Source organism: Molothrus aeneus, chromosome 9, assembly GCF_037042795.1.
Source record: "Molothrus aeneus isolate 106 chromosome 9, BPBGC_Maene_1.0, whole genome shotgun sequence".
NCBI classification, from domain to species: Eukaryota; Metazoa; Chordata; class Aves; order Passeriformes; family Icteridae; genus Molothrus; species Molothrus aeneus.
In genome coordinates this window covers 30,364,697-30,378,476 of record NC_089654.1, presented here as the reverse complement: position 1 = coordinate 30,378,476, position 13,780 = coordinate 30,364,697, and the positions used below count along the sequence as shown (strand labels likewise).

At 52.1% G+C, this 13,780-nt stretch overlaps 1 protein-coding gene across 1 annotated transcript in view; it reads left to right on the top strand.

Annotated features, from left to right (window-relative positions):
• The first annotated feature begins 6,384 nt into the window (after positions 1–6,384).
• Positions 6,385–13,780, top strand: part of NOTCH2 (notch receptor 2) — an 89,376-nt gene continuing 81,980 nt past the window's right edge. The window contains exon 1 of the mRNA XM_066555271.1: positions 6,385–6,480. Coding sequence (XP_066411368.1) covers positions 6,399–6,480 — 82 coding nt within the window. The 5' untranslated portion in view covers positions 6,385–6,398. The remainder of the gene's footprint in view (positions 6,481–13,780) is intronic.

The window sequence follows — 13,780 nt, the reverse complement described above, 5'->3', positions numbered from 1 at the left end:
GTTGGGGACAGTGCCTGCTGCAGGGAGCAGGAGCTGTGTACCAGGGACATGGCTGTGTCTGTGTACCCCACTGCCCACTCAGGGGTTTACACCACTGGGCATGCTGGGTTTGGGTGATGGAGGTTTCCTCCCTGAATGACACAGCAAGAGCAGACAGGCAGAGCTGGTTCCCAGATGCTGCCAAACCTACCATGGGTGGGGCACGAGTGGAGAGGAAGAGTGCAGCAGGATGGCAAAAGCTGGCTGGGTGCTCCAGCCACCGTGTCAGGTATAAACCAGGTCTCACCTGGCACAGGCTGTGGCTGCTCTCTGCACTGGCACCACTCTGGGAGCAGGAGGGTTTTGGTTTCTCTGTTGACCTGGGAACCGGCTTCTTCTGCTTTGAAGCAGCTCCTTGCACTTGTAAACCCCATTTTTGAGTAGGTTTTGAGAAAGATCCAGTTCCAGCATTTTTTCCCCTGAGATCCCATGATTTCTGGGAGCTGTTTTGCCGTGGGTGAATGTCCCAGTGGTGTGGAGACTTGTGCCTGCAGCACCTGCCCAGAGCACTCAACAGCAGAGAAGTGCTTGGACGGCAGTGGCCAGAGCAGCAGGGCTTGAAGTTCAGCATTTGAACACCATGGTCCTTGTTCTCCCTCCCTGTGTGGCCAGCGTGAGCTGCCACAGCTCTGGAGGGCTCTGAATCCCACCAGGGAGGGATGTCCCACAGAACCAGGCTGAGGACTCAGGAGATCCCCTCTGCCCCTCACACTTTGCTGTGTTGCCTCAATGTGACCTTTTGGAAAGGAGGATGTCGATTTTCTGCCACCCAAAAATCGAGGCTTTTCCGGGGGCGGGGTGCTGGGTTGGCAGCTGACCAGGGACAGCTGACTGTGGGACCAGCCCTTCTCCAGTGGCCTGAATCAGTGCCACATCCTGCCCCAGAGCACCCCTGAGCTGTGCCGTCTCCCTGTCCAGTGATGCAGCTGGGCTGGTCCTGAGCACTCAGCAAGCCCCGGGGCAGCATTTGGGGCACCTGCCTAGCCCTGATCCCCTCTCCACTCTGTCCCTCTTGGTCACCCCAATCTGAGCTCTTTGAGGGTCGCTGAGCGTCCTGCACTGGGGAGAGGTGGGGTTTGACTTTTTCCCTGCAGATACCCTCCTGCACTTCCTGCACAGTCTCTGCCCCCTCTGCCCAGATGTATTCCTGGCTCTGCTTTCTCTGGAGCAGCCGTGCCACCTCCCCTCCCAGCCTGTCCCTTCCTCCCCCGCCTTGTGCAGTGTTTGGGTGCCCTGCAGGGCTGCCCCGGGGTTTGCCCACAGCTCTGAGCCCTGCACAGCTCACACGGCTGCTCCCAGCTGCAGCATTCACGTCTGAGCTCACAAACCCACCGCAGGGGACAAAGCAGAAGTTGGGGAGTCCCTGCTGCCCTGCCCACCCCAGCGGGGCTGTTGGAGCAAGCCACTAGGCTTTCTCAGAGCTCATTCATGGCTGCATGCAGCAGCCCAGTGCAATTTTGGACCCTGCCACAGAAAACCCCTTGTGGCTGTGCCCCAGCGCTCTGCAGAGGGACGATAAACCTGTTTCCTCTGTCACTGCTTTTTCTCTATTTTGTCTTTTCCTCCCCTCTTCATCCTGCAGGGAGCTCTCTCGCCCCCCCAGCGCCCTCAGCTTCCCTGGCACGCTGCCATGCTCGCTGCAAACGGGATTCCCCAGCCCCACTGCGGCACAGCTCCCGGAACAGCAGCGCATCCTCCTCACCAGCCACAGCTGGGGCACCCCCAGACTGGCAGCAGGGACAGGATTTGCATAGAAGAGCAGAACAAAATGTGCTTGCAGGAGCTACAGCGACCCCAAATCCTGTGCGCTGGGACCTGTTGTGCCCGAGCCTGGAGACCCTGAGGTGTGTGTGGCTCCTCAGGACCTTTCCTGGGGTTTCATGTTCCCCCCTTCACAGCCATGAGCTCCTTGCAGCTGTGATGGCGTCTTGTCCCTGCCTTGGCACAGGAGGGAACTCTGGAGGCAAGGAGGGGCTGGGTGGTCTCTCTCAGTTTGGCTGCAGAGCAGCACGAGGCTCCTGCCTGGTGACAGGAGAGACATAACAGCATGTCTGGGGACTGAGGCCGGGCTCTGAGTGCCACAGGAACAGGAGGAAGCCCCTATCCTGCTTTGCTGTGCCCCCAGAGGCTGGGGGAGCACAGCTGCTGGGGCTGTGCCTGCCTGGCAGTGCCACACCATGGCACAGGAGGGCTGGCTTGCACGGGCTGTGTGTGTGCTGGGAGAGGAGCGGGATTTGCCTGCTGCGGATCGCTGCTGTAGCTACCTAGAGGCTGCTCAAGGTCAAGAGGAGAGTTACAGATTCCTGTTTCTTCAGCCAGTCCTGGATGCAGACCCAAAAAAGGGAACCCAACAATTGTGGTGAGCAGCTGCCCTTCCTTGAGCCACGGCCATGCCACGGTGCCAGTGTCATTACAGTGCTGGCTGTGACCCCCAGGGTGACCACAAATCCCTGTCCTGTTCCACTGCATGCCCAGAGCTAGTGGCATTTCAGGAGCTTAATGACCACTCTGTAGGTCAGACCAACTTTGGTAAAAGCTGCACAACTCCATCTGCAATTTAAATCCTCCAGGGGCTGCAGAGAAGGCAGCTGAGGCAGAGGGTACAAATTCCCCTGGCGATTAGCAGCACAGGCAGAACAGGGAGCCCAGAGCATTCCTGCAGGGCTTGGTGCAGGAATGCCTCTGCACTTCTCTGTTTCTTTTTAAGACAGGCTGGCCGGCAGGTAAGGTAATCATGGCATAAGCCAAGTCATGTGGATGTTAAGAGTTTGCAGATGAGCCACAGGACAAGCTATTTGCGGCATAGGCACAAGGCTGCCAGCCCTGAGGATTTCGTTGGAAGCCTCTCTCCCTCCTGCTTTTCTTAAACCTCTTGGCTGCTGACATCTAGTAACTATGAAACACCCTCAGCTCCCATTTTAATGGGGTTCCAGCTTTCCTGATCACAAAAGAGAAAGCTGGAACTTATGACTCAAGCATGTTTGTCCTAAGGATCCCCAGATCAGGGCAGGTTATCTGGGATAAAGGCAACGTTTATCTGGGACAATGTGTAAAAGCAAGGATGCAAGGCAGGCATTGGGGTATGGGCTGAGCTGAGGTCTGAATGCCTGAACCACCATCAATGCCACTGAAAATTACTGCAAAAAACCACAATTTATTCTGAGCAAGCCAATACAAAGCTGTTGAAATCAGCAGTTCCTCCAAGGTGGGGACAGAGAAGTGCCATGGTCCTCACTGACCAGGTACAGACACACAAAAAGCACCTCAGAATGTTTAAATGCATTTTATCTTCTGTGAGAGGAGCAGGGGTGAGCACTGCAGAACCCCCAATATCTGCCTGGCAGAATTCCCTGGCTGGAGAGAGGTAATGCATTTGGGATCTGGGGAGCTGCTGCCCCTGGGAGGTTTCTCTCTGAGAAAAGTGCATGGATCCTCTGTGAAACCAAAATCATAGAGAAACCAGAATCATAGAGAGAGACTCTGAGTGGAGTCACAGGGAGGACCTGATCTCCCAGTCTTTGTCAGACAAAGTGCCAGGATTTCCCTAATTGCTGAGGCCGCTGCCGTGGATGTGGAGCCTGCTCAGCTCTCCTAATCCCTCAGCTGGCATCGCTGCCAGTGCCCCAGTGCACCCAGCCCTGTGCCAGGCACCCTGCCTGACCAGCAGCTGGGGCTGGGCTCCCACACCTGGGGGAGACACTGTGGGCAAAGAGGGGCAAGGCATGGCCAGAAAGCAGGCAGAACTGCAGGAAACTTTGCAGAGCTCTCCAGTTCCAGTGTTGGCTGCTGGTCTTCTCTGGGTGGGGAACTGGGGCTGAGGTAGTGTGTGGTAGGGCTGCATGAAGATGAAGCAATGCTGAAACATATTTCTAACTCCTCCTAAAGGATTTATTGCTTAATGACAGAATCATGAGGATAATGGGGAGCTCATTGAGGAACTTTGGCATGGGGACACAGTGGGACACCTGTCCCTGTCCCCTATCTGCGATGTTCTGTGCATTCCCTGCTGGCACAGGCAGCTCAGCTTGCCAGGGCAGCTCAGAGAAGCTTGGCCCTCACCTTCCTGGCAGCAAAATCCACTCTGTCCATCTGGATTCAGTCACTCCCAGCCTCTGTCACATAGAGGACCCACTGGTGTCTGCTCTCAGCCCTTTTACCTCCCCAACAGAGCTGCCGTGGGATGCTCTCTCCCATGAGCAGCTGAGTCCATGTGCACCATGAGGGCAGGGTCAGAGCAGAGAGAGAAGAGCAATCAGCAGGTTCCCCAGAGCTGCAGCAGGGAAGCAACGCCTTCCCTCTCGCTGGCTGGATTCTCCCACTGAGCCTCAGCTGCCAGCTGGGGCTGTTGCTCCCAAGAGCTGTGCCAGGGAGGCCATGGATCCTGTCCCTGTGCTGGGGCTCAGAGGCTTGTGCTCAGGCCAAGGGAAACAAAGTGGAGGATGAGCCACTTCAGGGTCAGGGGTGATAAGTAATGCTCAGCTCCAAGGGGAGCTGGAAATGGCAGCTCTTGGTGAAACACCAGAATTCCTCCTGAATTTGCCTACGGGGGGTCTGGCCTCCACCTCAGCAGGTGAGGAGCTGCAGGGAGGGTGGTGGGCCAGGAGCAATCCCTTGGAATGGCCATGATGGCTGTGAGGCACAGCTGCCTGCCCACGAGCAGCTGCTGGAGCAGAACAGGAGGCTCTGGCAGCTGTGCAGGATGGAGGGGGACTTGTCAAGGGGTTACACTGGAATACCTGGAAAAATCATAATGGGGTTAGGGCACTGACTGTCCAGCCCCATGCCTGGGAGGGACTCCAGATCTGGAGAATTACAGAGGGAAAACAGTGAGGTTTATTCATTGCCCCCCTCTCCCCCAGCCCCGGTACAATCCTGCCTTCACGGGCCAGGCTGCCGTGTCAGCACTGCACACAAAGGGCTCTCAGTCCTCGGAGCCTGAGCCAGGGCAGAAGGATTTTTAACGCTTTAAATGATATTCGAGGATTGGGAGGGATCTTGGGGCTGAATCCAGCTGCTGTCCTCCTGAGACCTCTTCCGTGGGAACACAGGTCTCCTCCCGGGCTTTTGCAGCAGGAGCAGCTGTGGGGGTGAGCCGTGGGGCAGTGAGCTGGTCTGTCTGTCCAGAAGCTCCCCTGCTCACTGGGGTCAGCCTCCGTGCCGAGGCTGGTTTGGGATTTCCTATCCTGCTGGGCACACCCCAGATCTGCTGCCTGCCCCCACATCTGAGCGAAGGGCAGCGCAGTGTGGCAGCTGGAGAGCCCCCTGTCCTCCCCTGTGGGCACCTGCCACCACTGCCACCCCCCGGCTGGGGGACACCGTGTCTGCTGCCCTCACTCTCCGCTGCCCCACCCTTGCTGCCATCCGCTCCCATCCCCACTGCCTCCCCCCTTCCGTGACCCCCACGGGTGGGGTGTGGCCCCTCAGTCCCCATCGCCCTCATCTCCCCATCCCCGGGTCCAGCCCCGCTCCCCCATTCCCCCATTCCCGGATCCATCCCCAGTCCATCCCCGGTCCATTCCCGGGTCCATTCCTAGTGCATCCCCGATCCATCCCGGTCCATCCCCTGTCCATTCCCGGGTCCATTCCTAGTGCATCCCCGATCCATCCCGGTCCATCCTGGTCCATCCCCGCTCCATTCCCGGGTCCATCCCGGTACATCCTGGTCCATCCCCACTCCATTCCCAGGTCCATCCCCGGGTCCATTTCCCCCGTCCATCCCCGGTCCTTTCCTGGGTCCATCCCCTGTCCATTCCCGGGTCCATCCCGGTCCATCCCCGCTCCATTCCTGGGTCCATCTCCGGGTCCATTCCCCCGTCCATCCCCGCTCCATTCCCGGATCCATTCCTGGTGCATCCCCGGGTCCTTCCCGGTCCATTCCTAAGTCTATTGCTGGGTCCATTCCCGCTCCATCCCGGGTCCATTCCCGCTCCATCCCGGTCCATCCCCGCTCCATCCCGGGTCCATCCCCGCTCCATCCCCGCTCCATCCCCGCTCCATCCCCGCTCCATCCCGCTCCATCCCCGCTCCATCCCGGGTCCATTCCCGCTCCATCCCCGCTCCATCCCGCTCCATCCCCGCTCCATCCCCGCTCCATCCCCGCTCCATTCCCGCTCCATTCCTGCTCCATTCCCGCTCCATCCCGGGTCCATCCCGCTCCATTCCCGCTCCATCCCCACTCCATCCCCGTTCCCGCCCCTCATTCCCGCTGTCGGGCGCCCCCTGCCGGCGGCCCCCGCGGGGCGGGGCGGGGCGGGGCGCGGCGGAGGAAGCGGGGGCGGCGCGCGCGGCCGTGTCCCTCCGCGCGGGGCGGGCGCCCAGATCCCTCCGCCGAGCCGGTGGCGGCGGGAGCGGCCGTGGCCATGGCCCGCGGAGCGGGGCCCGCGCTCGCCGCGCTCCTCGCCCTGGTGGTGGCCGTGCTCCGCCGCGCCGAGCCCGCCGCCGGTGAGTGCCGGGGGGCGCGGGGTTGGTGGGGGGGAGGCTGCGGCGGGGCGCCGAGCGAGGGGCGGCGCGGGGGGGACCGGCCGCTCTCCGCCGCTCGCCTCCCCCGCGCTGCCGCCGGGGAAGGGCACCCGCGGCCGGGTGACATCGCGCGGGGGGCTCGGGGCCGCCGCCGCTTTGTCCGAGCGGCCCCCGGGGCGGGCGGGCGGGCGGGCGCGGGGGCGGCGGCGGCTGAGCCCCGTGGGAACGGCGCTCCCGGAGCCCCCGGGAGCCGCCCCGCGCTGCCCGGCCGGGGATGCGCTCGGCCCGGGGACCGAGCTGCGGGAACGGCAGCGAACGGGAGGAGAGGGTGCGCGGCGGCCGGCGCTTCGCATACCTGCGCCGCGAAGCTTTGTGTGCGGGGGACATTCCTGCACACACACAGGGAATCTCTGCCTCGCCTCCTCCTCCTCCCGCTGCTGCCGATCAGTCCGGGCGCGATAAAGCCATGTGTGCACATCTGAGGGAAGTGCCGCTTTTGGTCACTGTTCCCCCTGCACGCTGGCGCTCGCATTATGTGTGAGGCTTGTTCATAGCCGTAACCGAGGGGATCTGGTGGAGATTTATCTCCTGGCATTTCCAGCAGCTCCTGCTCCCGGAGTAAATCCTGTGCGGTCTGGCACCGCGTTAAAGCTATCGAGGACCAGCAGTCATTGATTGATTGCGTGCCTTCTCATTCCTTCATTTTACTCTTGAGAGGTTAGACTGCTCCTCAGATGACTTGAGAAGAGTGCAGCGATGGGAGAAAGTATTAGTGGAAGTCGTTTAGGGATGAGCAAGCAAGACTGCTATTTTCAGTACTTTTGTTGTGCAGTATGGTTTTGGAGTGGAAATTGTTGAATGTGGCGTTATAACCACTTCTTGCTGGTTTGGATGCAGAATAGTTGGGTCAGCCAATCGATCTGTTTTGACTTTGATTTGGCCAAATTAAAAATGGACAGTATTTGTCTCCTGGGAGAAATGTTGTTGGGGTTTTTTCCAGTAATCCCCTCTGAAAGCCGATTTAGTTTTGCTAATATGTTGCAAGAAGGTGGTTGGAGTTTAGAAAAAAAAGCTATTTCACAAATGTATTTTGGCTAGGTTTGTTCAAAAGGAGAATTAAAGGGTCTTTCAAGGGTAGGCGTCTTAGAAATATGCTTTTGTGGTAGCATGGACTTGTGGTGCATAGTAACACCGTCATTTCTGGAAATGGCTTACACAGTCCACTAAGATGGCAAAACACTAATTTTGCAAAGGCTAAATGTCGTGTCCACTTAGTGAAACTGTACTTTCATAGGAACAATTTAGTAGCTTATTGCTGGCCCCTTTCCCTGAGGGGCTGGGAGAAGTAGCTGTGGCATCACCTGTTGTCACTTGCCTGGCTACTCTCGCCTGAGGTGGCTGAGGTCCTCCCAGGGTGCCGAAATTTTTTGCTTTTGTGGGTGAAATCTCTTCCTGGTGCTGAACAAAGGCTGGTCGGCAGAGGTGACAAATCCAGGCTGAAAGTGACTCCTGTTGTTGTGAGATACTGACCTGCATCTGCTCAGTATCACTCCTTGGGAGTGGGAGCTGTGGCTTGATTTAATGGGAAAGGGAAAGATGAAGTCACCGAAAGGGTATTTTCGGGTGCATATTCAACTGGCTTGATGCTCTTGTGCAAGAGAGGGCAGGTACCTGATGTCAGCCCTCTTGGTCAATAAAGAGGAGGCTCCTGGATGCACGGAGCGCTTTGGTTTGGACTGCTCAGCCCTGTCTCATCATGCAAGCCCCATGGTGCAGCAACTCGCTTTTCCAGTTTAGTTTTGCAAAGGGCTGCAGTTGGAGGTGCAGTAAGCTGGGGTGGGGCAGCAACACCTGCGCTTTTGGTGAGGATACTTACCCGATAATTGCTGTGAACCATTCCCTTCTCTTCTGGCCCGGCTGTCAAGCCCACCCTAATTACCCGCTGTCGTTAACGCTGGTGCTGTGTCTCACCAGGCTGCTGCCGCTGCCTGCCAGCCGTGTTTCTAACAGGTTACAATCCACCTTTAATCGGTGCTGTGCTGGCGTGGACTGCAGTGTGAGCTCCTTAGTATTCACCCGGTGAAATTTGGAGGACTTCAGATAACGCTGACAGTGCTGGTCTGCTTGATATGGATTTGCTTATGGGGAGAGCAAGTTCGACTTGATTTTTTGAAGGTGTTGCCATCTATCAAATTTGTTCTTATCAAAGATGCTGATTTAGACTTTCAAAAGGGAGCGTTATGAAAATCTGGCTCACTCGCATCACTTCCTGCAGGGCATCACTTAGTCAGATTATAAATACGTGAAGATCCTCCTGCTCCCGTTCTCAGGACTTGAATCCTTGGGAAAGGAGGACTCACGCCTCTGGTGGCATTTGGCATTTGAATGTCTTTCAGTGGATGGGTTGGGTTTTTGTCAACTTCCACAGCTACTTCCCTCCCTATTTTTTTTTTAAATTATTTGCTGCTGTTGCAATAAGTGGGTGATTCCCTTCAGTAGATCCTGTTTGGGTTCTCCCATTTCCAAAACTGGTGTCTGTGCCATGGAGAGTATGGGTGGCTGGCCTTTAAGCCCAGGAGTAGATGGAAAAGCAGTAGCAGGACTCTGGCAGCCTGTTTCTTCTGGGAATCTATTTTACTTAGCATCAAGCCCAAGCAGTTATTGTAACTGTACATGTAGTACTGTAACTGTGCAGTAGCTCCAGGTGTAACATCGTTTCCTTTGAGTTTGTACTCTTGGCTAATGACTCTTCAGTGGAGCATGATACAGTGGTTATTGTCATCCCTCCTTTGGGACACCTTAGCGGAACATCATCCACATAGTGGGAAAAAGAGCTTTCCTAAGCACGTGTTAAAAAGTAATTTTGTGGATTTTTTATGCCCTCAGTTTCTCTGAATTCGTTTTGAAATCGTCTCTCCAGCAGAAGTCGAAGGCTTGTCTAGGAGAAGTAGTGCTTATATCATTCTAAGCAGGGTCATCTGAGATCTGCAGAAATAATCGTCTGTTCTGTTTAGAAAATAGTCTGTTCCTAGGGCACATGTCCTTTTTTTAGACTGCCATGGGGATGAAAAAAGAGCTTTGTATCTCAGAATGGCACGGGTGCCTGCTGTTTGTTCCATGCAGCAAGCCCTGCTCTCGCTCTCTGCCATCCGCGGCTGCGGAGGCGCTGGGATAACATTTCTGTACGGGCACACATGCTCAGTGTTCACTTTAATAATAAAATTTAACATTTCTGTACGGGCACACATGCTCAGTGTTCACTTTAATAATAAAATTTAACATTTCTGTACGGGCACACATGCTCAGTGTTCACTTTAATAATAAAATTTAACATTTCTGTACGGGCACACATGCTCAGTGTTCACTTTACTAAAGATTTAACATTTCTGCACGGGCACACATGCTCAGTGTTCACTTTACTAAAGATTTAACATTTCTGCACGGGCACACATGCTCAGTGTTCACTTTAATAAAGATTTAGTCCTGCAGAATGACGGAACACTTGGGAGAAGAGGCGAGCATGGCTCCCGCCTGCCAGATTGCCATGGAAACACCAATACCTCTTCAGCTCTTTAATTGCCTTCCCTACATTTTTTTGTTGAAAACTTTTTTTTTTCCTCCTAACTAAGTGCTTTATGTTGCAGTTCTGGATTTTAGGCATTTTGGCTTTGTTTGGAAAACTGCAAATGGGGGAAGGCGGTAGCTGTGTGGGGAGATGGAGAGCATGGTGACTGACAGTCTTTCAAACTGTGTTACAAGTTCATCCTAAATTCAGTATCTATCACAATGGGAGTTTTTATCTATAGTTATTCAGCAGCAGCAGTGTCACATGAACTGCAGCTGCATCTGATATACATATCAGTGTTCCTGCAGCTTCCTGGGCCAAAGACCCCAGTGATGAAAGACTTCAACTCTACCTGTGAATCTACAGGATGGTTCCCAGCTCTGTTCTTAGGAGGGTTAGTTAGTAGTTTTTGCTGGTCCTAGGTGTTTGGAATAGAGATTTGAACCAGATGATGGCAGGGCATGAGGTTCTGCATGTCCAAGAGCTTTGTGTAGTCAGATTGGCTGTTGGCATCCTCAAATTAAAAAAAAAAAAAAAAACAAAACAAAAAACAAACCAAAACTGATTAATTTCTTCATATTTACAGGCTTGTTCTTCTGAAATCGACTTAAATATTTTCTTTTCAAAATTTTTTGCACTTGTCTAGAGTGTTAGTGAAGGAAACCAGTTTAGATACTAAAGTTTTTTCTCCCAAAAGGTGTTGGGTGTTGGTTGAGTGCCTTCACACTTCTTTGAGCTCTGCTTTGCTTCTCAGTTGATGAGTCTTGCATTATCCAATTGATTTCAGGCTTTCGTGTGTAAAAACAGTGGAGATGTCTTAATCTGATTAAAGCAATTCACTTTACAGACTGTTTCCATGCCCTGTAGACAAGCTTTGTCTTTAACTACTACCCTCAGTGTGTGAAGTGCTAACTGGTCAGCTTGTTTAAATTCCCCAAATGTTGATGGTTTCTAAATCTGAGCTGGGTATAAGGCTTTACTGCTTTTTCACAGTGAAGATTTTTACCAGTTTGCTTCCTTCCCCCTGCATGTGCCTGCCATAGGATGATCTTTTCTTCAGAAAAAAAAAAAAAAAAGCTATTTTCCTATTTTCAGCTAGCTGGTATTTACTAGTGGTTTCTTCCCTGCTATATAATCTCACTGGAGCTGTAATCTCTTGAGGTTAGTGAGCAGCACAATTAGTCCTTTGTGGTTTTCCTCCAAAATCTGGTTATCTTTGGGTATTCTCCCCATATATACAGTGCTGCTTACTCCTTACCAGCTCTTCCAGCAGTTGTGTGTTGTGCTGCTATGGAAGCATTTTGTCCCTTTCTGCACGAGGAGGACCTTCCTGCAGAATGTACCTCATGTTTCAGCATTAACTGCTTTCTTCACGCTCTGTTTTTCCTGAAGGGAATCAGCAGCTGTCTTTCCCTCCCTTGGAATTTGAGACCCCCTTGATTTGTTGTGTAACTGGTGTTTCTGGCCACGCTGATGTCGTCCTCTTCAGAGCCGATCCACCTCTGTCAAGCAGCCCTGAACTGGGATTTTCCATGCCTCGTCTTGTGTTGCTGTTGTTTGAGGGCTCCAAATCCTTTTCCTCCTCTCCCTTCACACATAATGGCTAGCACAGTTGAACTGACAGCCTGATTCTCATGAATCTCAATCAAGACAGAAAATTCACTGCCTGCATAAAGGTTATAGAAACCTATTTTGTCCTTTACTTTCTGTCTAGTCTTAAACACGTTTTTAGCTTGACTTTTTTCCTACGTTCAAGTAGGTTGTTTTCCACCCACTCCCACAAGAAAGCTTTTGAACCTATGGGCAAGCTTTAACCATGTAGGACAAAGGTTTGGGTTCTGATTCTGAGTTTCTATGAACATGATGAAACATTTCTGGGCAGAAAGAGGAGAGAGGCACATGTAGTGTCCTCCCTGGAGAAAGCTGTACCAGCAGCTCGGCTGTGTGCTCTGCCAGGACATCGCTCTCCCCTTACTTAAAATAAAACCTCTGGCCAGAGCCTGCACCTTCTGAAATGCAGGATAATCAACCACAAAGCTACAGGAAATCAGCTTTATAATGTCTTTCTCACAGCATAAATTGTTTTGGTATTTTTTGAATCTATTTCTGTTTGACTTTTTCTGAACTTGTGGGCAAGGAGTTTATTGGCATTACTTTCCTTTGGGTAGTTAGAACAAAAACCCTTTCAGACTTGCTCTGGTTATGGCTTGAGTTCCCTATCGCAAAGTTCTCTCAAAAGCTGAACTCTGACACAGCTTCTGATCTTAATCCTACACTATTTCTTTTAAATTTATAGCCCAGGAAATATTTGAATTTATAGTCAGCAGATGACGTGTGGAAACCAAATCACAACATCCAGATCATCTTGGCGTCGTAAAGAACACTGAGGCAGAAACAAAACTTTTCTTTTCCCCCTAGATTTTAACTGTCTCTTTAGCCAAAAAGAAAAATTAAATCTAGTCATAATTGTGTCCCAGTTATGAGCTTCAGATTTGGATGTTGAAAATTCCAGCATTCCCTATAGTGTATATTGTGCTCATTTTACAGCAGTGGTTATCTGGTTTTCCCTCTGGCTTTGGAAAATAGTCTTGGTAGGATGTGAAATATCAGGTTAGAGTTTGCATCTCAGTGCAGGCAAGGGTTGGTATGGACTCCAGGCTGGGTGGTGTCACTTCAAGAGTTCATCTTGTCTGTGCTCAGGAGCCCTTTCCTGAGAAGTCCTTCAGCCTTGGCTGCAGTGACTGCTGGAAATTGGGTGCTCCTTTCTGGCAGGGCCTGTCCTCTCCAGGAGAAATCAGTCTCTTGAAAACCAGGGGGTGTCTTCCCAATATCCCTGAAATGTGCCTAAAATTCATGAGGCTAACCTACCTTCTGGCAGGCTATGGTAAGCCAGAAAACCACCAACAATTCAGCATTTCTGTTTGTGTTAAACACAGAAGAAAACTGTCAAAAGCAGCTGTCAGAGCCTTGACAATGTGCTGATGCTGTCTATATATGGCTTCTAGAAAAGTGGCTTTATCTTTTCAAGGCAAAGCTGCCTTCTCTCATGCTGTACACACACCAGAGTATTTCCACTTCACACAATGCATGCAGCAAAACAAACTTTTTGTGCTGGCTGAGGTAGAAGGTAGTTTCTGGCACTTTTGACTCTTGATCTCAACATGGTAGAGTAGCAGAGAAGTAGCTTTTGAAGTGATTTGTGTTGAAATGCCTTGGTTTTGCATGTGTTGTGAAATTTTTATGAAAGATATAGTGAAATACAGGAAGACAGTGCTTTGTGCACAGAAATGCTAATTTTACTGTGAGAACTGTAGTCTTCTATTTCCCTTGTGATTTCTTTTTTTTTCCAAGAGAAGTCACATGACTCTTTACTTATTTTAATATAGAATATGGCTACATTTACATTCATTTCAGCTGTAGTTGCATTTCAAAGCATGTCTATTCAGTCTGAAGCCGAAAAAGTACGAAGTATTTTTGTGTTTGTTTTCTTAGCTTCTTTCACTTCTGAATTACTATAGAGAAAATATATCCCATTGTCTCTGTGAAAGAACTCTAAAGGCTGGTAGTAGTTTTATGACCTGCTAAACAGCAGTTCAAGGTGGGAATAATTTGTCAAAAACCCCAGGAAAATTAATCATTACTTTGCTAAAACCTCTCTGCTGTGTCTGTATTTGCCTCTAGCAAACCAAGTTGGAATCCTTGGTTGGGATCCTTCCT